General features: G+C 45.6%; 1 protein-coding gene and 1 pseudogene across 1 annotated transcript in view; both read left to right on the top strand.

Moving 5' to 3' along the window:
- LOC140208212 (uncharacterized) overlaps nucleotides 1-27,074 on the top strand; it is a 165,311-nt gene that overhangs the window by 127,137 nt on the left and 11,100 nt on the right. The window contains exon 4 of the mRNA XM_072276721.1: nucleotides 26,217-26,555. Coding sequence (XP_072132822.1) covers nucleotides 26,217-26,555 — 339 coding nt within the window. The remainder of the gene's footprint in view (nucleotides 1-26,216; nucleotides 26,556-27,074) is intronic.
- Nucleotides 1,990-10,751, top strand: LOC140207361 (uncharacterized; annotated as a pseudogene).

The following is a 27,074-nucleotide window of genomic DNA, read 5'->3' as shown; positions in this document are numbered from 1 at the left end:
AGCAACCCCTCCAGTTTCCAGCGTCGCAGTCCCGTTGGAAATGAACGGAAAGAGAGCTCATTGAGAGTGCAAATGGTGGGAGTGGGTGGGAAGGGATGAAGTCCACGGGGGTGCGGATGATGGTAGTGAATGAGAAGGGGTGCGATCCCATTGGGAGTTCGAGTTCGGACAATCCTGCCGCTCCCCTCTCACTCTCCCTGTGATGACAGGTTGCAGCTGGTCACCACACCGTGGGAGAGGGATTTCCCTTGAATTTCACAGAATCATAGAAATCTACAGCACGTTACAGGCCCTTCGGCCCGCAGTGTTGTGCCGACCATGTAACCTACTCTAGAAACTGCCACGAATTACCCTCCCGCATCGCCCTCTATTTTTCTAGACTCCATGTACTATCTAACATCTATGTAATATCTAAGAGTCTCTTAAAAGACCCTATTGTATCCGCCTCTACCACTGTCGCTGGCAGTGCATTCAACACACACACCACTTAGCTCTGACATCTGCTCTGTACCTAGTTTCAAACAAGTTAAAACTTTGCCCCCTCGTGTTCTGCCGGTTCGGCGGGAGGAGAGAGTGCAGCGTTCCGCGCGTGCGCAGCCCTTCGGTGAAAAATGATATCGTATCCGTGAAATAGGGGCCGTGGACAATTCTGATTTGATGGAGAGGGACGTGAAAGTAGAGAGGAACATCTGGACAAATTTCTGAAACGCCCGTTCGCTGCTGTCGTTACTGCGCGATCGTGAATCTTCCAGAGGGAAGGCCTCAAAATCCACGGCTTTGCCTGCTGTTGGCGACCGAGATTGAAGTCAAATCGCTCGGATAGACATGATACTCAGTACTCGGTGTCGGAAAGCTGATCGGAGGCTCGAAGTTTTCGGACGACTCGGAGTCGGACTGTGGTTGGCATGGCAGGGAGAGTTTTTTCTTCTTTCTCCCGTCTGCGTGAGATGTGGGACATTTGAGAGACTTTGAACTTTTTACTGTGCTCATGGACTTCTTCATCAAGTTATGGTATTGTTGCACTGTTGTAACTATATGTTATAATTATGTGATTTTGTTAGATTTTTCAGTCTTGTTCTGTCCTGTGTTTTGTGATATCACACTGGAGGAAATATTGTATCATTTCTTAATGCATGCATTACTAAATGACAATAAGAGAGGACTGTGTGTCTTCATAATCTAAATCTAAAGCCCTAGGAACAAGCCTGTAGCTATCCACACGACCAATGTCTCTCATCATCCTGTACACCTGCATGAATTTCCTGCATGTTTCTCTCCAGGCTGAATAAAACGATAAGCTCACTGTGCTTTTGACGTCCTTCAGGGCTCTGGATGAAGTTGGTTAAACTCCTTCCTCCCCGCTCTTTTCAACGTCTTGTATCATTTTCACTCATTTCAAAGGACTGTGTCTCAGACAGCTGGGTTGTTGCAATGCACCTCTAAAGTCTGACAGCAGACTAGTGAGTGAATCATCGATGGAGTAGAGTCAGAAATCAGCCTGAATCAGGGCTTTGGGGCTCCTGAAAGAGATGGGACCTAGAGTTTACCAGGAGGAGCAGGAAGAGGAATCAGACTGGTAGGATGTGGCTGCAAATGAAAGATCAGAAACATTTTCAAACAGTTTGAAAAAAAAAGGTGGTTAATTTCTGCAGAATACTGGAGGAAATCAACAGATCTGGCTGCAAATGCGGAGAGGAATAAATAGACAATATTTATGCTGAGCCCCTTCAGCATGTCTAGACTGTGTACTCCTCTGCTTTGTAGCTGCCTGAACTGCGGAGTTCCTCCAGCATTTTGTGTGCGCGTCTCTGTACCGTATTTCCTGCAACTGCAGAATCTCTTGTGTTTTATATCTACACTTGTAAAAGGATTGTACTTTGGCATTAGATACACGTTGATATTGAGTATACTGTTTATGGGAAACGCTTTCTGCGCTAAAACAGCTGCTGAATTTTCTATGCACACACACACAAAAACTGAGCTACGAACATGGAACTGGTGCTTGCAGAAACTTTTAATGGCACCGTGATTACCCATAAATCCCTGCGTTACAAATATCGCCGTCGCCGAAGCACCGATCAAATGCACAGGCGTCAGCGTTGTGACGTTCCCGAATATCACGCATGCGCGCAGTGCACAAAGGCCTCAGAAGAGCAGCGGCAGGTAAGAGCGACTCTCCGGGGGTAGGGGAGAAGGGAGAGAGGGTGAGGGGGGGGGAGAAGGGAGAGAGGGTGAGGGGGGGAGAGAGGGTGGGGGGGGGAGAAGGGAGAGAGGGTGAGGGGGGGAGAAGGGAGAGAGGGTGAGGGGGGGAGAAGGGAGAGAGGGTGAGGGGGGGGAGAGGGTGAGGGGGGGGACAGGGTGAGGGGGGGGACAGGGTGAGGGGGGGGAGAGGGTGAGGGGGGGAGAAGGGAGAGAGGGTGAGGGGGGAGAAGGGAGAGAGGGTGAGGGGGAGAAGGGAGAGAGGGTGAGGGGGGGGGAGAAGGGAGAGAGGGTGAGGGGGGAGAAGGGAGAGAGGGTGAGGGGGGGGGAGAAGGGAGAGAGGGTGAGGGGGGGGAGAAGGGAGAGAGGGTGAGGGGGGGAGAAGGGAGAGAGGGTGAGGGGGGGGAGAAGGGAGAGAGGGTGGGGGGGGAGAAGGGAGAGAGGGTGAGGGGGGGGAGAAGGGAGAGAGGGTGAGGGGGGAGAAGGGAGAGAGGGTGAGGGGGGGGAGAAGGGAGAGAGGGTGAGGGGGGCAGGGGGAGGGGGGGGTTGGGGGGTGTTTCAACACTGACTTCGGGACAATTACTGTGACTCCAGACACCGTGAGCCGCAATCCCGGGACAGTCCTGCTCTCTTCCCTCTCTCTCAGCCCCACGATCCGTACACTCAGACAAAGCTGAGCTCCAACTGTCTAAATGCAAGGATCGGGAACCCGGAGAAAGGGAACAAAATCTTTTACATCAGCTGTTGAGAAAATCACCTTTGTTCTGCCTCCAATCACAAACAAGAGAAAATCTTCAGAGAGGGCACAGTTTTAAGGTGCTTGTTAGTAGGTACGAGGGAGATATCAGGGGTGTTGTGTTCTTTATACGTACCGTGGGTTACTAATAACAAACCATATTCTGGCAGAATTGAACTTTTATTTAACAGCAACAAAACCACGGTTTACACTGCCATGCTTCTCGATCAGTCTTCATTTCTGCGCATGCTGGGAACTCTGTCCAGTCACGTCCTGACACGTGATATCACCTCAAGGGGTGCGTTTTTTTTACACAGAGTGGTGAGTGCGTGGAATGGGCTGCCGGCGACTGTGATGAAGCCGGATACAATAGGGTCTTTTAAGAGGCTCCTGGATAGGTACATGGTGCGTAGAAAAATAGAGGGCTATGGGGAACTCCAGATAATTTCTAAAGTAATGTTCGGCACAGCATTGTGGGCCGAAGGGCCTGTATTGTGCTGTATTGTATTCTGTATTCTGTATTGTATACATGGGGAAGTCACTTACCCATGACCTCTGGTTGTCGTCCCACCCAACATCAATGGAAAAAGCTGCTTGCATTTACCCTATCTATACCCTCATACTTTTGTACACTTCCAACAAGTCCTCAAAACAATGTATAATTTCCTTGTTTATGCTTAGAGCCTTTTTCAGATGGATAAGATGATGAGGGGCATTGATCATGTGGATAGCCAGAGGTTTTTACCCAGGGCTGAAATGGCTAACACGAGGGGCATAGTTTTAAAGTGCTTGGAAGTAGGTACCGAGGGGATGTCAGGGGTATCTTTTCTTACACAGAGAGTGGTGGGTGTGTGGAATGCACTGCCAGTAGCGGTGGTCGAGGCAGATAAAATAGGGTATTTTAACAGCCTCCTAGATAGGTACATGGAGCTCAGTAAAATAGAGGTCTATGTGCTAGGGAAATTCCAGGCAGTTTCCAGAGTAAGTTTCATGGTTGGAACAACATTGTGGGCTGAATGGCCTGGAATATGCTGTAGATTTCTATGTTCTATGTTGAACAGCGAAATAACTTTGGCTATCCTACAATCCTCTGATTACTCTCCTGTCACTAAGGATGATTTAATTATCTCTGCTGGGGCCCTGACAATTTCTGCACTTGCCTCCCGTAGGGTCCGAGGGAGCACCCTGTCATGCCCCGGAGATTTATCCAGCCTAATCTGCCTCAGGATAGCAAACATCTCCTCTTCTTTAATCTGTACAGGGCCCACGATTTTAATGCCGCTTTTCCACACTCCCATACACTCTTTGTCCACCTCCTGAGTAGAAACCATAGAAAAACTACAGCACAGAAACAGGCCTTTTGGCCCTGCTTGGCTGTGCCAAACCATTTTCTGCCTAGTCCCACTGACCTGCACACGGACCATATCTCTCCATACACCTCCCATCCATGTAGCTGTCCAATTTATTCTTAAATGTTAAAATAGAACCCGCATTTACCACCTCGTTTGCCAGCTTATTCCATACTCCCACCACTCTCTGTGTGAAGAAGCCCACCCCTAATGTTCCCTTTAAACTTTTCCCCCCTCACCCTGAACCCATGTCCTCTTTTTTTTCTCCCCTTGCCTCAGTGGAAAAAGCCAGCTTGCATTTACTCTATCTATACCCATCATAATTTTATATACCTCTATCAAATCTCCCCTCATTCTTCTACGCTCCAGGGAATAAAGTCCAAACCTATTCAACCTTTCTCTGTAACTGAGTTTCTCAAGTCCCGGCAACATCCTTGTAAACCTTCTCTGCACTCTTTCAACCTTATTAATATCCATCCTGTAATTTGGTGACCAAAACTGAATACAATACTCCAGATTCAGCCTCACTAATGCCTTATACAACCTCATCATAACATTCCAGCTCTTATACTCAATACTTTGATTAATAAAGGCCAATGTACCAAAAGCTCTCTTTACGACACTATCTACCTGTGATGCCACTTTTAGGGAATTTTGTATCTGTATTCCCAGATCCCTCTGTTCTACTGCACTCCTCAGTGCTTTACCATTTACCCTGTATGTTCTACCTTGGTTTGTCCTTCCAAAGTGCAATACCTCACACTTGTCTGTATTAAACTCCTTCTGCCATTTTTCAGCCCATTTTTCCAGCTGGTCCAAGTCCCTCTGCAGGTGCTGAAAACCTTTCTCTTTGTCTACTACAACTCCAATCTTTGTATCATCAACAAATTTGCTGATCCAATTTACCACATTATCATCCAGATCATTGATATAGATGACAAATAACAATGGACCCAGCACTGATCCCTGTGGCACACCACTAGTCACAGGCCTCCACTCTGAGAAGCAATTCTCTACCACCACTCTCTGGCTTCTTCCATCGATCCAATGTCTAATCCAATTTACCACCTCTCCATGTATACCTAGCGACTGAATTTTCCTAACTAACCTTCCATGCGGGACCTTGTCAAAGGCCTTACTGAAGTCCATGTAGACAACATCCACTGCCTTCGCTTCATCAACTTTCCTGGTAACCTCCTCGAAAAACTCCAACAGATTGGTCAAACATGACCTACCACGCACAAAGCCATGTTGACTCTCCCTAATAAGTCCCTGTCTATCCAAATGCTTATAGATTCTGTCTCTTAGTACTCCCTCCAATAACTTACCCACTAACAACATCAAACTTACCGGCCGATAATTTCCCGGATTACTTTTTGATCCTTTTTTAAACAACAGAACAACATGAGCCACTCTCCAATCCTCCGGCACCTCACCTGTAGACACCAACATTTTAAATATTTCTGCCAGGGCCCCTGCAATTTCAACACAAGTCTCCTTCAAGGTCTGAGGGAACACCCTGTCAGGTCCTGGGGATTTATCCACTTTAATTTTCCTCAAGGTAGCAAGCACCTCCTCCTTTTCAATCTGTACAGTTTCCATGATCTCACTACTTGTTTCCCTTAACTCCATGGACTTCATGCCAGTTTCCTTAGTAAATACAGATGCAGTAAACAGAGATGAATAAGTATTTAAGATCTCCCGCATCTGCTTTGCTTCCACACGTGGTTTGCCATTCCGGTCTTCCAGAGGACCGAATTTGTCCCTTGCAATCCTTTTGCTCTTAACCTATCTCTAGAATCCCTGAGGATTATCCTTCAGCTTTTCTGCGAGTGCAACCTCATGCCTTCTTTTAGCCATCCTGATTTATTTCTTATGTATTCTCTTGCATTTCTTATACTCCATAAGAATCTGCCTGCTTATACCCGTTATCCAACTCCATTTTGTGCTTCACCAGGGTCTCAATATCTCTTGAAATCCAAGGTTCCTACAGTTTCTATATTCACCTTTTATTCTGACAAACACACACCCGCTTTGTACTATCAAATTTTGCTTTGAAGGCCTCCCATTTACCAAGCACACCTTTGCCAGAAAGCAGCCTGTCCCAGTCCCCAGTGGCCAGATCCTAGTGTCATAATTCCAGATGTTGATCCATGCCCTGAACACATCCGCCTTTCCTACACTGCTCCTTGTATTGAAATATACAGGGCTCAGCATATCCACTGCACCATGCACAACCTTTTCATTCCTGACTTTGTCTGAGGACTGAACAACAACTGTCTCCACAACCCCACTACTATCTGTTCTGTTATTCAGGCTCCCATTCCCCCTGCAACTTTAGTTTAACACCCCCCCCCACCCCCACCTCCCACCATGCAGCTCCATCACCCCTTTGGCTTTCCTCCCCCAGATCAATAAAAAGGAGGCGCATACCAGGTACAGGTGGATCGGAACAAATGGGGTACTGATGAGTTACAGAAAATTCAAGTGAACACTTATGAAAGAAATAAAAGAAGTGATGAGGTTGCCCCAGCAGACTAAAGTGAAGGAGAATGCTCATGGATTCTGCAGGTATGTTAAGTGCGAAAAGATTGCAAGGGAAAAATTAATCCGCTGCAAGATCAGAACGTTAATCCATATGAGGAGACAAAATAGATGTGGCAGATGTTTTTGCATCCATATTTACTTAAGAGATGGTGACAGAATCTATAGAAGTGAGGCAAAGCAGCATCAACTTCATGGACCCTGTACGGATTACAGAGGTGGAGGTGTTTGCTGTCTTCAGGCAAGTTAGCGTGGATCAATCCCCAGGGCCTGACAAGTTGTTCCCTGGGACTCTGCGGCAGACAGGTGCAGAAATTGTTGGGGCACAAGCACAGATATTTAAATCATCCTCAGTGACACGTGAGGGACTGGCAGATTGGAGGACAGCCAATGTTGTTCCACTGTTCAAGAAGGGCTCTAAAAATAAACTAAGAAATTGTACATTGGTGACATCAGTAGTGGGAAAGTTATTGGAACGTGTGTGCAGGAACCAGATATATACTGTAAGTACTTGGATAGATGTGGATTGTTTAAGGATAGACAGCATGGCTTTGTGCACGGTAGGTCATATCTAACCAATCTTGTAGAGTCTCTCGAGGAAGTTATCAGGAAAGTGGATGAAGGCAAGGCAGTGGATGTTGTCTACATGGACTTTAGCAAGGCACTTGACAAAGTCTGATATGGGAGGTTGGTCAAGAAGGTTCAGTCACTCAGCATTCAAGATGAGATAGTAAATTGAATGAGACACTGTCTTTGGGAGAAGCCAGTGTGTGGTAGCAGATGGTTGCCTCTCTGACTGGAGGCCTGTGACTAGTGGTGTGCCACAGGGATCAGTGCTGGATCTGTTGTTGTTTTTCATCTATATCAGTAATCTGGATGATAGTGTGGTTAACTGGATCAGCAAATTTCTGTATGACACCAAGGTTGGTGGTGTAGTGGTCAGCGAGGAAAGATATCATGACGTGCAGTGCGATCTGGACCAGCTGGGAAAATGGTTTGAGAAATGGAAAATGGAATTTAATGCAGACAAGTGTGAGGTGTTGCACTTTGGTAGGACCTATCAAGGTAGGTCTTTCACAGTGACTGGTCGGGCACTGAGGAGTTTTGCAGAAGAAAGGGATCTGGGAATACAAGTCCTTAATTCACTGATATTAGGGGAGTCCAGAACCAGAGGCCACAATTTGAGAATAAAGGGTAGACCACTTAAAACGGAGTTGAGGAAAAACTTTTTCACCCAGAGGGTTGTGGGTCAGTGAAATGCTCTGCCTCGAGGCCAATTCTCTGGATGCTTTCAAGAAAGAGTTAGATAGAGCTCTTAATGATAGCGGAGTCAAGGGATATGGGGAGAAGGCAGGAACGGGGTACTGATTGTGGATGATCAGCCATGATCACAGTGAATGGCAGTGCTGGCTCGAAGAGCCGAATGGCCTACTCCTGCACCTATTGTCTATTGAAAATGGTGTCATAGATGGGATCGAAAGAAAGATTTTGGCCCATTGGCCTTCATGAACCAAAGTACTGACAACAATAGATGAACGTTATGTTGACTTGTAGAAGACAGTTGTGAGGCCTACTTTGGAGTATTGTGTACAGTTTTGGTCACCTACCTACAAGAAAGTTGTAAAAGAGGTTGAAAGAGTTCAGAGAAAATTCACAAGGATGTTGCCAGGTCTGGAGGACTTGGGTTGTTAGGAAAGATTGAACAGGTCAGGAATTTATTCCTTGGAATGTAGAAGACTGAGGGGCGATTTGTTTGTGATAGAGGGGCATAGACAGGGTAAAAGCAAGCTGACTTACTCCACTGGGATTGGGTGGGACGACAACCAGAGGCCATGGGTTAAGGGTGAAAGGTGAAACGTTAAGGGGAACATGAGGGGAAATTTCTTCACACAGATGGTCATCCGGGTGTGGAATGAGCAGTCAGCCCAAGTGGTGCAAGCAAGCTCAATTTCAACATTTAAGAGGTTTGCTTAGGTACCTGGATGGTAGGGGTACAGGAGTGGGCAGTTTAGATAGTTCAGCACAAACAAAAGGGCCTGTTTCTGTGTTGTCCTTTTCTGTGACTGTGACAAGAACCTGAAATAATACAAAAATTCCCTCTAAGTCCTTTTCACAGCTGTGTGGACCAACCATTCATCTCAGCAGGAATTTTTTATATGGCATTAAAACTTAAAATTGTGGCACTTTAAGTTAATAATACATAAAAGAAAATCCTCGCTGCACGTCAAGAAAGACTATTTGTGTGAAAGTGTTTCAGATATGATGGGGTCAGGCACCCATGCTGCTCAGCAGGAGCAGGGAATAATACCAATGGAGAGAGTCAAACTGAGCCAAGACACAAATTGGAGATGGCAGAAATGCTGCATTCTTACAGACACAGGAAGAGCATCAGGAAATTGATGGCCATTCCAGATACCAGCACTGTGCCCAGTTAGAAGATGATTTATCTCTCCAACTTGGGTTGAACCTCACTGTAACAGTGTGATACCAGATCAAACCTTGGCAACTCAAGTAATATCATCTGAAATGTTGTCCTACACCCACTGATGGATTTTATAAATCTTTTTACAGGTTAAAAATAAGAAGGAATTTGTCTCCAGGAATCTCAAACACGACACGCCAGTTTTGCTGTCTCTGTCTAGATATTTAAGAAGTGGAGCAAGGGATTCAATCGACCATCCTTCCTGCTCAGACTGTGGGGAGGGATTCACTCGGTCATCTCAATTGAAGGTACATCAGCAAGTTCACACTGGGCAAGGTCATTCAACTATTCAGTGTGTGAGAAAGGATTCTGTCGGTCTTCCCACCTGTGGACACACCAGTCAGTTCACTCTGGGCAGAGGTTGGTTATCTGCTGAATTTGTGGGGAAGGATTTACTCAGTCATCTGAACAAATGGCACACCAGCAAGTTCACACCAGGGAGCGGCCGTTCACCTGTTCAGTCTGTGGGAAAGGATTCACTTGGTCATCTCACCTACTGACACACCAGCGAGTTCACACTGGGAAGAAGCCATTCACCTGCTCAGAATGTGGGAAGAGATTCACTTGGTCATCCGACCTACAGAGACACCATCGAGTTCACACTGGGGAGAAGCCGTTCGCTTGCTCAGTCTGTGGGAAGAGATTCACTGAGTCATCCAACCTAATGGTACATCAGCGAGTTCACACTGGAGAGAAGCCATTCACCTGCTCAGTCTGTGGGAAGGGATTCACTCAGTCATCCAACCTACGGAGTCATCAGCGAGTTCACACTGGGGAGAAGCCGTTCACCTGCTCAGTCTGTGGGAAGGGATTCACTGAGTCATCCACCCTGCAGAGTCATCAGCGAGTTCACACTGGGGAGAAGCCGTTCACCTGCTCAGAATGTGGGAAAAGATTCACTCAGTCTTCCCAACTACTAGCACACCAGTCAGTTCACACTGGGGAGTGGCCATTCACCTGTTCAGTCTGTGAGAAGAGATTCACTTGGTCATCCGACCTACAGATTCATCAGCGAGTTCACACTGGGGAGAAGCCATTCACCTGCTCAGAATGTGGGAACAGATTCGCTCGATCATCCACCCTACAGAGACATCAGCGAGTTCACACTGGGGAAAAGCCATTCACCTGCTCAGTCTGTGGGAAGAGATTCACTCAGTCATCCACCCTACTGAGACATCAGCGAGTTCACACTGGGGAGTGGCCATTGTTATAAATCCCTAGATTTTGTTTGCTGTGGACTGTCATTTTGAGAGAGATTAAGAATGGAAATCAGTCTGACTTGCATCTTGTTTACATTGCTCGCAGCTTGATTAGTTTTAACCACGGACACAGACACTCAGAGTCAGACGGAGATGAAGGAGGAAAAATGGAAGTATCGGAACAAGGGACCAGTGGCCAAGGGTCACTGTTTCAAACTTTCCTCTGCCCACAAGGGTGGGTTAATTATTGATTCAGCATACGTTGAATGTGTGGTTGTCACCTCATTTGATCCATAGGAGTGGATCGGATTTGGGGTATCCTGTGAAGACCACTTATGTGTTAACCCTTGCCTGGGTGTGGTGTGGAAATTCACTTGAAGACGATACCCCCTGTGAAAAGTCACTTTTGGTGATAATTTGTATGTGGATTTGGAACGATGACAGATAAAATCTACAGTGACTGTTCTCTCGTTTTACCACCATGGATGTTGTGGAAGTCAACATTATTGCCTTCTCTCTACATTTACCCTGGATTACAAATATCTCTCTCTTCTCAACTATTCTGTAGTTGAACTGAACTTTCATAGTTTACCATCTCAAGACTCCAAGCCTTGTTTCCCCTGAGCTCAATAGTTTGGGAGTTATATTTACCCACATATATACACATAACACTGTTAACTTTTGTTTATCTTGCTTAAGTTACTATATTGTTAGTAGGTACTAATAAAGATAGTGGATGTAACATCAAAAACAGACTCTAGGTGTAGTCTATTGCTGCTGACTCATTTCTAAAGTGTTACGGGGACAAAATTGGGACCTGCATCCGATATAGGAAAAGATTTGGAGGCATATTGATTAATTATCGATTTCATTGGAGAAATCCCTTTTGATTTATTTGTGTGTGGAAAATCAGCAGCAATGGATGTTGATAGATTTCTGGAAGCGCCAACCTCTGAGGCACTAAAGGACACCAGAAGGATTGAGTTGTTGAGTATTGTTAAATGGTTAAAACTTGCTAAGGTGAAATTGACAATGAGGAGGTCACAGATGCAGAGGATAATAGCTGAACATTATGTATCTGAGGGTGTGTTTAAAGTGGAGGAGTTGGAGGTGTTTCCTGAAAGTAAACCTAGTGAGCTTGGCCTCCCGTACAAGTTAGAAAAATTGAAGATGGAGGCTGTGGAAAGGCAGAGGCAGGTTGAGGCTAGAGAGGCAGGAAAACAGAGAGAAGAGGCAGAAAAACAGGGAGGAAGCAGAAAGACAGTGGCTGTTCGAGCTGGAAAAGATAGAGAGATTGCAGCAAAGGGTTATAACGTTAGACTCTGGTGATAAGTTTGAGAGCAGTCAGGAAGTTAAATTGGTACCTCCATTTGATGATGCAGAGGTTGATAAATACTTTCAGCATTTTGATAAGGTTGCTCAGAGTTTAAAGTGCCCAAAAGAGGGTTGGCCTATTCTCTTACAAAGTGTAACTAAGGGGGAGGCTCAGCAAGCCTATTCTGCTTTGACAGTTGTTGAAGCAGTTGATTATGACATAGTGAAACAGGCTGTGCCCAAGGCTTACGAGTTGGTACCAGAAGCATACAGGCAAAAGTTTAGAAATTTGAGGAAAGCTGTGAACCAGACTTATATGGAATTTGCTTATGAGAAGTTTGTGTGTTTTGACCACTGGTGCACATATAAAAATGTAAATGATGATTTTAACAGCTTGAAAGAGTTGGTTTTAATTGAAGAATTCAAAATGTGCATCCCTGATGACATAAAGATGTACTTAGATGAAAAGGATGCTGCTGCTTTGCAGGAGTCTGCTAGATTAGCAGATGAGTTTGCTTTAACCCACAAGGTTATGTTTACCCCGAGTAAGAGTTTCCAGAAGAGTAGCAGGGATAACCAGGGTAAACCAGAAATTAAAACTGGGACTAGTGACAAGAGTAAGGATGAAGGGAAGCAGTTGAAGGAGAAATATTCTGGTCTCTCTTGTTACTATTGTAAGAAAGCTGGTCATATGATGGCTAATTGTTGTGTCCTGAAGAAGAAAAAGGAAAAGGAGGCAGTCCCAAATACCTCTGATCTGTATGTTGAAGCACCTATAAACCCACAGGGTTCTGAACATTCTGTTGCGGCTCAGTTAAGGACTGAGAGGTCTGACCGAGTTAAGGGATTCGATCATTTTATGTCAAATGGGTTTGTATTAGTAATGGAAGGGTCAACCCCGGTATCAGTGAAAATTCTTCGAGATACTGGGGCTTCTCAGTCACTTATATTAGACAGCGTTCTAAAGTTTGGTGATGAGACTGAGATAGGTGAGGTAAATCTTATTAAAGGCATTGGGGGCAGCATTGTATCTGTGCCATTGTACAAGGTAACTTTACAGTCAGGGTTTGTTTGAGGACCTGTTAGGATCGGATTATGCTCCAGTTTACCTGTGGAAGATGTTACTTTGCTGTTAGGGAATGACCTGGCAGATGGTAAAGTTGTTCCTGCAGTGCAGTTGACAACTAAACCAACCACTGACGACCCACAGATGGATTTTAACATTTATCCTTCCTGTGCAGTAACTCGAAGTACAGCTAAAAATTCTCCCGATGCAGACGGTTCTGTGCAGCACGATTCTGATACCCAAGATAGCCAAAGTTGGGATTCAGGTTATGATGACTTGTCAGGGACTTTTTTGCCTTCATTGTTCCAACAGGATTCAGGTAGTAAGTCTGATGAGAAAGATTTATCCCTGTCTAGGAAGGAGTTTATAGCAGAACAGAACCGAGACCCTGAGATTGAAGCTTCATAAGAAACATCTCTCTCAGATGATGAGATTAAGAAAATGTCAGTAGGGTATTATCTCAAGGATGGAGTGTTAATGGGGAAGTGGGGGCCACCTGCTATACCTGCGAGTGAGGAATGGGCAGTTGTTCACCAAGTTGTAGTTCCTAAATTTCATAGGACAGAAATTTTAACGATTTGGCTCATTGTCTCCAATCACAGTTGTTGCGGTCTGCATCGCCGCGACGTGTGAGTTACTTTTTAGAGGAGATGCACGTCACCCTACAGCGTGGGTACGGCGTAGGGTACATGATGCCTATGGCGTACACTTGACGCACAAGTATAAATGAGGCTTAAGAGAGTCGGTACAGGAATCACTGGGCTTTAGTCCATTTGAACTTGTATTTGGTCATAGAGTGAGGGGATCTTTGACCTTGTTAAAGGAACAGTGGATTGATGGGGATGTACATGTTAACTTGTTAGACTATGTTTTGAAGTTCAAAAATAAACTACACCAAGCCTGTCGTCTAGCGAGACAAAACATAAAGATTTCTCAAAACAAAATGAAGTGTTGGTTTGATAAGCAGACCAAAACAAAAGAAAATACTAGGTGGGGGATAATGTGTTGCCTTATCTCCAATGTTGACGAATCCACTTCAGGTGAAATTCAATGGACTGTATGAAATAGTCTCTCAAATTAATGATGTGAATTATGTTATTAAAACACACCACCGACGTAAACTAACACAGGTGGTACACATCAATATGACAAAGCCTTATTCTGACAAGCAGGCACCATCGGTGAGTGTTGTCAAACATATCAATCTGACAACCCTGAGAATGAAACAATTGACTCGTCTGAGACTTTTCACAAGCCAAACATGGTCCCAGTTAGGCTAATGAACTCGGTTGTTCTCAAAAACATTGACAACAAGTTGGCTCATCTGCAGCCAAAGCAACAACAACAGCTGAAGTTTAAAGATTTATTTCCCGATGTTCCCAGGCAAACCAGGGTCGCAGTACATGACGTAGATATTGGTCAAGCCAAACCGATTAAACAACACCCATATTGCATGAACGTAGAGAAATGGAAATTGGCTGAGCAAGAAATTGAATATATGCTGGAAAATAGTATTATTAGGCGTTCAACATCAGATTGGAGCTCACCCTGCGTTATTGTGCCCAAACTTGATGGTAGTGTTAGATTTTGCACTGATTATAGGAAGGTAAATGCAGTAACAAAAACAGATGCCTATCCTATCCCTAGGGTGGATGATTGCATCAATAAGGTTGGAAAAGGTAATTTCTTACAAAGATTGATCTGTTGAAAGGGTATTGGTGTGTTCCATTGACGGACTGAGGTAGAGAAATTTCTGCATTTGTGACACCTTCTGGGTTGTATGAATACAATGTTTCGCTATTTGGAATGAAATATGCTCCAGGAACATTCCAGAGAATGATTGATCCTGTAATTTGAGGGTTAGGACACACAGATGCCTATATTGATGACTTAGTCACAGGGAGTGACACTTGGGAAGAGCATATCTCTGTAGTAGAAGAGCTGTTTGACAGGCTCTCCAGGGCCAACCTTACAGCTGACTGAGCTAAGAGTGAACTTGGCCACGCCACTGTGATCTGTCTTGGCTGTGTTGTAGGTCAAGGCAAGTTGGCTCCTGTGCAGGCAAAATCCAGGCAATTTCTGAAGTTCCTATTGCGACTGTGTGACGAAGGCCGGTCACTGATTACAGATGTTTCATGGCACACTCGGTAAAACACTCAAAGCGTCATCCACACACATTATTCCTCTCTGTTATTGTGGTGAGTGCACGCATCACAATAAATCAACAGTCACAATTTTACACTCATCCCCAGCAGTAACAGGCATGGAAAAAAGAAACACACTATGTCACAGTTTTATTATCTCAGGTCAATTTATTCATATTCATCTTTCCAGTAAGTGTTTTGCCGAAGTGTCATGGTAATCTGACGTCTCTCTCCTCCACAGTCACTGGGTCTGAAACAGAGCTGCTGCATGGAGCTGTCTTATATAGAGGCAGCAGCAACCTGCACAGGTGTGCCGATGGTGGAGGATACCATCTTTACCTGGGACAAGGGTTATGTTACCTAATTACTCATCTTGTGGTAAAGTTTTGGGGTTTATTTAAGTTATTTAACCGGGAAATGGTGAATCCTATGATGAAGTATATGTGTTTATTGTGAGAACTGGTGGTAGAGTTTCAGATTGCGTGAAATGGAAGATAATTGAGTTAATTAGCTTTTGGTTTGTCTAGGGGGATCAGCTTAGCGCTTTGGGTTCTTTTTTTGTTTAATTTGAGGGTGGCTGTTAACCAGACAGGTGACAACTGCAAGCTGTGTATATATATATATATATATTGCATTTTTTAAAAAATTTCTTGTTTTGATGTGGACATCCAAGTTTTGATTTTCCACTATTTTTGTAAATAAAAGCACCTGAAACCATTTTTGCAACTCAAGCCATCTTGTTATTTTTCTTAGACAGTTGACCCACAGTTTTTGTGACAGACTGGTAAGAAGGCTCTTGGAAGTTTTCTGGGAATGGTTGGATATTATCGTAAGTTCTGGAAGAACTTTGCTGATATCGCTCTTCCTCTGACTAATCTCCTGAAGAAGGGTGAAAAGTTTGTTTGGACCGAGCCTTGTCAGGAAGCATTTGATCAATTGAAAGTTATTATTTGGGATGAGGCCAATCAATGTAGTGTTGTCAGCAAATGTAATTAACAGATTGGAGCTCTGGGTGGCGACACAAGTCATGGGTGCACAGAGAGTAAAGGAGGGGGCCAAGGAGACAACCGTGTGGGGCATGTGTGCTGAGGGTAAGAGAGACAGAGGTGAGGGAGCCCACTCTTACCACCTGCCGGTGATCTGACAGGAAGTCCAGGATCCAGCTGCACAAGGCAGGGAGAAGGCCGAGGTCTCTGAGCTTCTTGTCGATACTTCACGCCTTCGTATGGCTAAAGCTCTGCCCATGACTGCAAGGAACTGCAGAGAACTTTGGTCTCATCTGGGAACATCATAGAAACAAGCCTCCCCTCTATGGACTCTTCCTACACTTCCCCTGCATTGGAAAAGCAGGCCATGTACTCAAAGATGCCGCAAACCCAATCCCCCATCGCGGAAGAGATACAAAAGCCTTAAAACGCGTACCACCAGGCTCATGGACGGCTTTCTGTTTGCAATTGTAAGCCAAATTAATGGTCTCCGGTCCAATAAAATAGACTCGACCTCACAATGTAACTTGACGTGACCCTGCCCCATATGTCTATCTGCACTGCACTTTCTCTGCAGCCACAATGCTTTGTTACAGTTATTGTTTTGTCGTATATCAGCTTAATGTACTGTTGTAATGTATCGATCTGTGTGGATGGTAGGTCAGGCAAGATTTTCACTGTAGCTCAATACGTGATAAGAATAAACAAATTCCCCATTTTAGTTTTGTGGAAATATTAGACAGACTGAGCTTCTGCTTTGGAAGCACAGAGGGAAACTTAACACAACTGAGGAACACAAATAAATAGAAAAGGCTTCAATCTCACATTACGATCTGCAGTAACTGGGATCAGGTGACCGGTGGTGGGTCTCCCAGACCAATTATCAGAATCAGGTTTAATAGCACTGGCAGATGTCATGTAATTTGTTGTCTCTGCGGCAGCAATAGAACCTAATTCGTAACAATAGATTTTAAAAATTGATTTAAAATAAGAATATACATATTAAATAGTTAAATTATATAAGTAGTACAAAACAAAAAATTTAAAAATGTAATACTGTAAACTATTTTAATTGTGTGGAACTATTTGACTCAATGGGTTGTTGCTTTGGAAATTCTGGAGTGAAGCTGAACTAAACTGTACTAAAGTATAACTAAACTTATGAAAAGCTCAGATAAATACAAAAGGCTAAGTTCTCACATAAATGGGTCATATAGCCAGAAACATTGGCTGCTCTTCAGCAGGTAAAAACAGTGGAATGAGGCCTAATCCCAGGCCTCAGCCCAGTGGTTATGGTTTGAGGCCGAGGACGAGGTGAGAGAAAGCATTTGGCACGGACTAGAAGGGCCAAGATGGCCTGTTTCTGTGCTGTAATTGTTATGTGGTTATATGGAAACATGCTGAAAATATTGCAGAATAAATCATTGTCCACCCACAACGAGAGGACGTGATAGATCCGGATCTCACTGCCTTTTCTGAACGGGGGAAAGATGAAGCTACACGTACACTCCAGCAGTGACTGGCAGATGCTGCAGATTTGTGGAAAAACGTGAACAGGAAACAGGATCAGGTGACGGGTGGAGGGTCTCCCATCTGATCCGGTGACTCTGCTCTTCGCCCCTCACACGCTGCCCGACCCATCCGCCGAATTTCCCACATTATTCCATATTTACACCAGATACATTTTTACTTCTTCCCTCCATATCTTCCCTGTCCCTTTCCCTCCACCCCAAGGTCACAGAGTCACAGGCTCGATTCCCATCCTGGTCCAACACACAATTCAGACCCAAACCGGAAATGTGCAGGTTTCATTTAAATCTGTCCATGTTTATAAACACTAATTTCTATTCACATTCCTCCAGCCTCACTGGACAGGAACACTGAAACATCAAGTGAGAAACAGAAGGAGGTGGCCATTCAGCCCCTCTAACCATCAACAAGATGATGGCTGCTCTCCCATCTCAGCCACATGTTTCTGCCCAATCCTCATTTCCTCGATCCCACCGGTCTCCACACATCTGCCGGCCTCTGTTTTATGTGAGAACGATCACTGAGTCTTCACCAGCCTCTGTGGTGGGGATTTACAGACATTCACCACCCTCGGAGTGGAGACATTTCCCCTTATCTCAGTCCCGGACAGTCCACCCCCTTTTTCAGAAACTAGGATCCCTGGTTCAGCCTGTAATGATGTTGTGCATTTCAATGTGTTCACCTCTCAGTCCTCGATTCTCTAAATGAAAGGGTTATCACATTTGATCTTTCTTCATATGATGACCCCACCACTCCAGGGATCAGTCTGGTGAATCTTCATTGCACTCTCTATAACAAATACTCTCTAACCTCTTTGTTAATCCTCTATGGAATTAATTTCCATCTTCTGCAGCCCCGTGTTGCCCCAACCACTCACCTCCCACCCCGTCACCATTTCCACCTTCCCACCTCCCCCTCACCTGGATCCACCTCTCACTCCCCAGCTCTTGCCCCATCCCCACCCCTCACCTCTTTTCTCGGACTATTTCCCGTCCACTCTCAGTCCAGAGGGAGGGTCTCGGCCCGAAATGTTGACGGTCCATTTCCCTCCACAGATGCTGCCCGACCCACTGAGTTCCTCCGGCAGTTTGTTCTTTGGTCTGTGTGACCCGTGTTAGTGTGGGGAGCGGGATTTTACACCATATTCCCGGTACAGTCTCAACAAAACACAAATAATTGTCACTTTGCCCGGACCATTGGCCCCGCTCGCAGGGCAACAGTCTGCCGGTGTTTGCCCCCCAATGTGGTGAATCGCCACCACCGTGGGCTCAGACATTTCCACAGATGAGCCCCTCCTGTCCCCACCGGGACAAACATCCTGTCCGCCCCCTCTCTCCCCGTCTTCATCCTCTCCCTCCCCGGGGAACCGGCATCAAACCGACGGGCCGAGCGGTCTCCTCCTACCTCTCAGCGACACATCAGACTCCGGCCGCAGGAGACGCTTCACAAACGCCCCAACTTCCCTCGGAGGGAAATGGAAATAAATCAGAAAGCGGACATTTACTTTGACGGTTGTCCCGCCGTGACGGAAAGTTCGGGAGACGGAGTCATCGGGGGTAACGCCCTCTCGGCTGGTCTACCTCCGCTATTGGGTGGAAGCAGTGATTGACATCGCTTCGCACCAATGGGAATAGAGCAGCGCATGACTCCTCTGTTGACAGCGGTGGGGGAGGGGATGGTCACGTGATTAGTAGCCCGGCCGTTAAACCGACCAAGCTCGAGCTCACCAGCGCGCGGGGCACAAAAGGCCCCGGATGATCGGTTGAGGTGAGAAGGGGTCTCCGGGTTGGGGGTCTCACCGGGCGGCGTTTTCAACACCGACTTCGGGTAGTTGCTGTGACTCCGGACTCCGTGACCCGCAATCCCGGGACAGTCCTGCTCTCTTCCCTCTCTCTCAGCCCCACCATCCGTACACGGGCCCCGGGGAGCTTCCGGCTGATGAGGGAATGGGAACCGATGGGTCTCTCAGACAGAGCTGAGCTCCAGCTGTCTAAATGCAAGGATCGGGAACTCGGAGAAAGGGAACAAAATCTTTTACATCAGCTGTTGTGAAAATCACCTTTGTTCTGCCTCCAGTCACAAACAAGAGAAAATCTGCAGATGCTGGAAATCCGAGCAACACACACAAATTGCTGGAGGAACTCAGCATTAGATTCAAGATTCAAGAAACTTTATTGTCATTCTCACCGCACATCAGCTCTGCAGGGCAGAATGAGACAGCGTTTCTCAGAGGCAGTGCAATCATAACATAACAAACACAACACTAAATAATAAACATAACAATAAATAGTAAAACACAACAGTCACATTTCAGTTAAAATCAGTGATAAATGTCCAGTGCAAGTTAAAAGTATCCAAAGCAGAGTCAGGTGGAGCAGCTATTTAGCAGTCTGACTGGCTGTGGGAGGAAGCTGTTTGGTAGCCTTCTGCTTTTAGTTTTGATGCTCCTGTAACGTTTGCCTGATGGCAGAAAAACAAACAGTTCATGGAGAGGGTGTGAGGGGTCTTAATGATGTACCGTGTTTTCTGGAGGCATCGCCTCTGAAAGAGGTCTTGGACAGAAGGTAGGGAGACCCCAATAACCTTCTCTGCTCCCCTAACCACCCTCTGCAAGGCAGTACTCTTTTCCATAGATGCTGCCTGGCCTGCTGAGTTCCTCCAAAATTTTGTGTGTGTTGCTGGTTCCACCTCCTACTGTTCTGGACTTTCTACCCGTGAGAACATGTTTTGACCCATTCTCTCTGGGTACATAATGATATCAAACACCTTTGCCCTGGGCAGCAAGTAGCTTTCACATCACAAATGTGCCAGACTCCAATGAGACAGACTACTGCCCTTCCCTTCATATTCATTGGTATTGCCATCACTGAGTTCACCACCGTCAGTCACCTGGGGGAGGGTTCAGGGGAAATATTTATATACAATACAGAAACTGGAGTTACTTGTGTGTACTGTGGCGATGCAAAAGTTGCTGGAGAATTTGCAAGTGGGAAGGAGTGTTATTTAGAAATCTGACATTTTAAGTGTCATTTAGCAAGCAAACCACATATGGACGGTGTGCAAAAGCTCTGGCGAGAAAATCCTTCATTACCTGTTACAGGCCTGCAACATAGGTTGTGTGAGAGTGCAGATGAACTTAATCAAACCCAGAAGAGATCAAAGTTCTTATTGACAGTGATTTGATAGCTGTTAAAATGAATGCCTCTCTATATAAAATTCACTGTGCACATGTGGGAAAATTGCATAATACAAGCTTTATGTGCACACTGGTCATTACAAATTTGAGGGGAGATTGGTGGGAAGGTATGGACACCTCTAGTGTCCCTGATGCCCTCATGTACAAGATTGAGGAGGGATCTGATTGAAACGTATATAATCCTAAAGGGATTGGACAGGCTAGATGCAGGAAGATTGTTCCCGATGTTGGGGAAGTCCACAACGAGGGGTCACATTTGGAGGATAAAGGGGAAGCCTTTTAGGACTGAGATTAGGAAAAACTTCTTCACACAGAGAGTGGTGAATCTGTGGAATTCTCTGCCACAGGAAACTGTTGAGGCCAGTTCATTGGCTATATTTAAGAGGGAGTTGGATATGGTCCTTGTGGCTACGGGGATCAGGGGGTATGGAGGGAAGGCTGGTGCAGGGTTCTGAGTTGGATGATCAGCCATGATCATACTGAATGGCGGTGCAGGCTCGAAGCGCCGAATGGCTACTCCTGCACCTATTTTGTATGTTTCTATGTGCATCCAGCTACAGCTTGTAACCCTGCACTTTAAGGAGTTGAAACTTGAAATGGATGAATTCTGGATCATCCAGGAGTTGGAGGGGGTGATAGATATGACATGAAGAGAGGTGAGTTACACCCAAGGTACAGGACACAGGAAACTGGGTGAGAGTCAGGAAGGGGAATGAGGTTAAATCGCCATCGCAGAGTACTCTTGTGTCCATCCCACACAACAACAGGTGGAACCACTTTAGAAACTGTTGAGATTACCTGGCAGAGAAAAGTCAAAGGGGTGATAGGGGATTTGTTAGTTAGGGGAACAGAACAAGAGGGGTCTAACATCCTAGTGGTAAGGCTTGCTTGTGCTAGTGATGGGGGGAGGGGTGATGTGGTTAAAATAAGTTGTAGGGGGAATGGGAGCCAGAATGACAGAACAGATAGTGGAGAGGGTGAATTGAATGGAATTGACTTTATTACATAAATCCTTCATATACATGAGGAGTAGAAATCTTTACATCTCCATCTAAATGTGCAAAGTGTAATTCATAGTAATTTATAACAGATAGTTTATACATAGGACAGTCAATATAACATAGTTTACAATTGTATCAGCATGAATTAATCAGTCTGATGGCCTGGTGGAAGATGATGTCCCAGAGCCTGTTGGTCCTTTTGCTGTGGTACCATTTCCTGGATGGTAACAGCAGGAACAGTTTGTGGTTGTGGTGAATTAGGTCCCCAATATCCTTTGGCCCCTTTTCACACACCTGTCTCTGTAAATGTCCTGAATAGTGGGAAGTTCCCATCTACAGATGCGCTGGGCTGTCCGCACCACTCTCTGCAGGTTCCTGTGATTAAGGGAAGTACAGTTCCCATACCAGGCAGTGATGCAGCTGGTCAGGATGCTCTCAATTGTGTGTCCCTGTAGAAGGACCTTTGGATTTTGGGCCCCATCCCCAACTTCTTCAACCATCTGAGGTGAAAGAGGTGCTGTTGTGCTCTTTTCACAACACAGCCGGTATGTACAGACCATGTACATGAAAGATGGCAAATGGAGTTTAATGCTGGTAAGCGTGAGGTGCTACATTTTGGTAGGACTAATCAAAATAGGACATACATGGTAAATGGTAGGGCATTGAAGAATGCAGTAGAACAGAGGGATCTGGGAGTAATGGTGCATCATTCCCTGAAGGTGGAATCTCATGTGGATAGGGTGGTGAAGAAAGCTTTTGGTGTGCTGGCCTTTATAAATCAGAACATTGAGTATAGGAGTTGGGATGTAATGTTAAAATTGTACAAGGCATTGGTAAGGCCAGATTTGGAGTATTGTGTACAGTTCTGGTCACCGAGTTACAGGAAAGATGTCAACAAAATAGAGAGAGTACAGAGGAGATGTACTAGAATGTTCCCTGGGTTTCAGCACCTCAGTTACAGAGAAAGGTTGAACAAGTCGTGTCTTTATTTTTTGGAGCGTAGAAGGTTGAGGGGGGACTTGACAGAGGCATTTAAAATTATGAGGGGGATAGATAGAGTTGACGTGTATAGCTTTTTCCATTGAGAGTAAGTGAGATTCAAACAAGACATGAGTTGAGAGTTAGGGGGCAGAAGTTTAGGGGTAACATGAGAGGAACTTCTTTACTCAGAGAGTAGTAGCTGTGTAGAATGAGCTTCCAGCAGAAGTGGTTGAGGCAGGCTCGATATTGTCATTTAAAGTAAAATTGGATAGCTATATGGACAGGAAAGGAATGGAGGGTTATGGGCTGAGTGCAGGTTGGTGGGACTAGGTGAGAGTAAGCATTCAGCACGGATTAGAAGGGCCAAGATGGCCTGTTTCCATGCTGTAATTGTTATATGGTTACATGTGAGATCCTTGGTGATGTTTATACTGAGGTACTTAAAGCTGTTCACCTTCTTAACCCCCAGATCCATTGATGTCAATAGGGGTTAGCCTGTCTCCATTCCTCCTGCCGTCCACAATCAGCTCTTTTGTTTTTGTGACAAAGAGGGAGAGTTTGTTTTCTTGACACCAGTCAGATGTTGTTCAGACCTCAGACAGAGTCAGCAATCAAATGGTTGAGCATGGTGCGATGAATGTGCTGAACTGTGTATATCACAATGCAAGAAGTATCGTAGGAAAGCCAGATGAGCTCAGGACAGGGAATTATGAAGTTGTATCCATTGTTGGGACTTGGTTGCATCCAACAGTCTGAGGGATTTAGAGGAATAGATTTGTAGAGAGATTGCACCATGCCAGGATACAAATGTTGTTCCAGTAAGTGATTTTAACTTTCCATATATTGACTGGGACTCCCATACTGTAAAAGGACTAGATGGGGTAGAGTTTGTCAAATGTGCCCTTAATCAGTAATTAGAATTTCTGACGTAGAAGTGTGCAATAAGCTGTTAGGAAATGATCCAGGGCTGGTGACAGAAATTAGTGATCATAATGCCATGAGATTCAAAGTAAATATGGAAAAAGAGAGGTCTGGACCACGGGTTGAGATTCTAAATTGGAGAAAGGTCAATTTTGATGGTATGAGAAAGGCTCTGACAAGTGTGGTTTGGGACAGGCTGCTTTCTGGCAAAAGAGTACTTGGTAAGTGGGAGGCCTTCAGAAGTGAAATTTTGAGGGTGTAGAGTTTGTATGTGCCTGCCAAAATAAAAGTTGTAAAGTTACAGGTGCAGGGAACCTTGCTTTTCAAGAAATATTGAGGCCCGGGATATTTTGTTCCTCTAAATGCCTCAGACTGTTGGGTACTACCAAGACCCATTAATGACTACAATATCATGATTCCATGCCCTGAGCTCATTTGACTTTATTTTAGTTGTCTGCTGTTGGTTTCTGAAAGTTTCCCAATAGTTTTTGGGTAAGTTATTGGAATGTATGTGCAGGAACCGGATATATACTGTAAGTATTTGGATAGGTGTGGACTGATAACGGATAGACAGCATGGTTTTGTGCATGGTAGGTCATGTCTAACCAATCTTGTAGAGTCTCTGGAGGAAGTTATCAGGAAAGTGGATGAAGGCAAGGCAGTGGATGTTGTCTACATGGACTTTAGCAAGGCACTTGACAAAGTCTCATATGGGAGGTTGGTCAAGAAGGTTAAGTCACTCAGCATTCAAGATGAGATAGTAAATTGGATGAGACACTGGCTTTGGGAGAAGCCAGAGTGTGGTAGCACATGGTTGCCCCTCTGACTGGAGGCCTGTGACTAGTGGTGTGTCATGGGGATCAGTGCTGGATCTGTTGTTGTTTGTCATTTATATCAGTAATCTGGATGACAGTGTGGTTAACTGGATCAGCAAATTTGTGAATGACACCAAGATTGCTGGTGTAGTGGACAGTGAGGAAGACTATCATGACTTGCAGTGCGATCTGGACCAGCTGGGAAAATGGTTTGAGAAGCGGAAAATTGAATTTAATGCAGACAAGAGCGAGTTGTTGCACTTTGGTATGACCTACCAGGGCAGGTCTTTCACAGTGACTGGTCGGGCATGGAGGAGTGTTGTAGAAGAAAGGGACCTGGGAGTAGAAGTCCTTAATTCACTGAAAGTGGTATCACAGTAAGATAGAGACGGAAAGCAGGATTTCAGTCCATTGGCCTTCGTGAACTAAAGTAATGACAACAATAAATGGATGTTATGTTGAGTTGTATAAGACATTGGTGAGGCCTAATTTGAAGTATTGTGTGCAGTGTTGGTCACCTACTTACAGGAAAGATGTAAAAGATGTTGAAAGAGTTGTGAGAAAATTCACAAGGATGTTACCAGGTCTGGAGGACTTGGGTTATAAGGAAAGATTGAACAGGTCAGGAATTTATTCCTTGGAATGTGGAATACTGAGGGGCGATTTGTTTGTGATAGAGGGGCATAGACAGGGTAAAAGCAAGCTGACTTACTCCACTGGGATTGGGTGGGACTACAACCAGAGGCCATGGGTTAAGGGTGAAAGGTGAAATGTTAAGGGGAACATGAGGGGAAACTTCTTCACACAGACGGTCATCCAGGTGTGGAATGAGCAGCCAGCACAAGTGCATCCTTTAAACAGCTGTGCGGACCAACCATTCATCTCGTCAAGAAACACAATTTGCGTGAGACTGTTTCAGTTACTGTGGGGCCAGGCACCCATGCTGCTCAGCAGGAACAGGGAATAATACCAATGGAGAGAGTCAAACTGAGCCAAGTCACAGATTGCAGACGGCAGAAATGCCCCATTCTGATAGAGACAGGAAGAGCATTAGGGAATTGATGGTCATTCCAGATACCAGCACTGTGACCAGTCAGAAGATGATTTCTCTGTCGAACTTGGGTTGAACCTCACTGTAACAGTGTGATACCAGATCAAATCTTGGCAACTCAAGTAATCTCATCTGAAATGTCCTACACCCACTGATGGATTTTGATGATCTTTTTACAGGTTAAAAATAAGAAGGAATTTGTCTCAAGGAATCGCAAACACAACACGCCAGTTTTGCTGTCTCTGTCTGGATATTTAAGAAGTGGAGCAAGGGATTCATTCGACCATCCTTCCTGCTCAGACTGTGGGGAGGGATTCACTCGGTCATCTCAATTGAAGGTACATCAGCAAGTTCACACTGGGCAAGGTCACTCATCTATTCAGTGTGTGAGAAAGGATTCTGTCGGTCTTCCCACCTGTGGACACACCAGTCAGTTCACACCGGGCAGAGGCCGGTCATCTGCTGAATTTGTGGGGAAGGATTTACTCGGTCATCTGAACAAATGGCACACCAGCAAGTTCACACCAGGGAGCGGCCGTTCACCTGTTCAGTCTGTGGGAAAGGATTCACTTTGTCATCTCACCTACTGACACACCAGCAAGTTCACACTGGGAAGAAGCCATTCACCTGCTCAGAGTGTGGGAAGAGATTCACTCAGTCATCTGACCTACAGAGGCACCATCGAGTTCACACTGGGGAGAGGCCGTTCGCTTGCTCAGACTGTGGGAAGAGATTCACTGAGTCATCCAACCTACTGGTACATCAGCGAGTTCACACTGGAGAGAAGCCATTTACCTGCTCAGTCTGCGGGAAGGGATTCACTCAGTCATCCAACCTGCAGAGTCATCAGCGAGTTCACACTGGGGAGAAGCCGTTCACCTGCTCAGTCTGTGGGAAGGGATTCACACTGTCATCCACCCTGCAGAGTCATCAGCGAGTTCACACTGGGGAGAAGCCGTTCACCTGCTCAGACTGCGGGAAGGGATTCACTCGGTCATCCCACCTACAGAGTCATCAGCAAGTTCACACAGGGGAGAAGCCGTTCACCTGCTCAGTCTGTGGGAAGAGATTCACTCAGTCATCCCAACTACTGGCACACCAGTCAGTTCACACTGGGGAGTGGCCATTCACCTGCTCAGTCTGTGAGAAGAGATTCACTCACTCTTCCATCCTACAGAGACACCAGCGAGTCCACACTGGAGAGAAGCCGTTCACCTGCTCGGAATGTGGGAAGAGATTCACTGAGTCATCTCACCTACAGAGTCATCAGCGAGTTCACACTGGGGAGAAGCCGTTCACCTGCTCAGTCTGTGAGAAGAGATTCACTTGGTCTTCCGACCTACAGAGTCATCAGCGAGTTCACACTGGGGAGAAGCCATTCACCTGCTCAGAACGTGGGAAGAGATTCGCTCGATCATCCACCCTACAGAGACACCAGCGAGTTCACACTGGGGAGAAGCCGTTCACCTGCTCAGAATGTGGGAAAGGATTCACTCAGTCATCCAACCTACAGAGTCATCAGCGAGTTCACACTGGGGAGAAGCCGTTCACCTGCTCAGT

The sequence above is a fragment of the Mobula birostris genome, chromosome 13 (assembly GCF_030028105.1).
Source record: "Mobula birostris isolate sMobBir1 chromosome 13, sMobBir1.hap1, whole genome shotgun sequence".
Lineage (NCBI taxonomy): Eukaryota > Metazoa > Chordata > Chondrichthyes > Myliobatiformes > Myliobatidae > Mobula > Mobula birostris.
The sequence above is the reverse complement of the archived record's forward strand: the minus strand, read 5'-3'. Positions and strand labels throughout refer to the sequence as shown.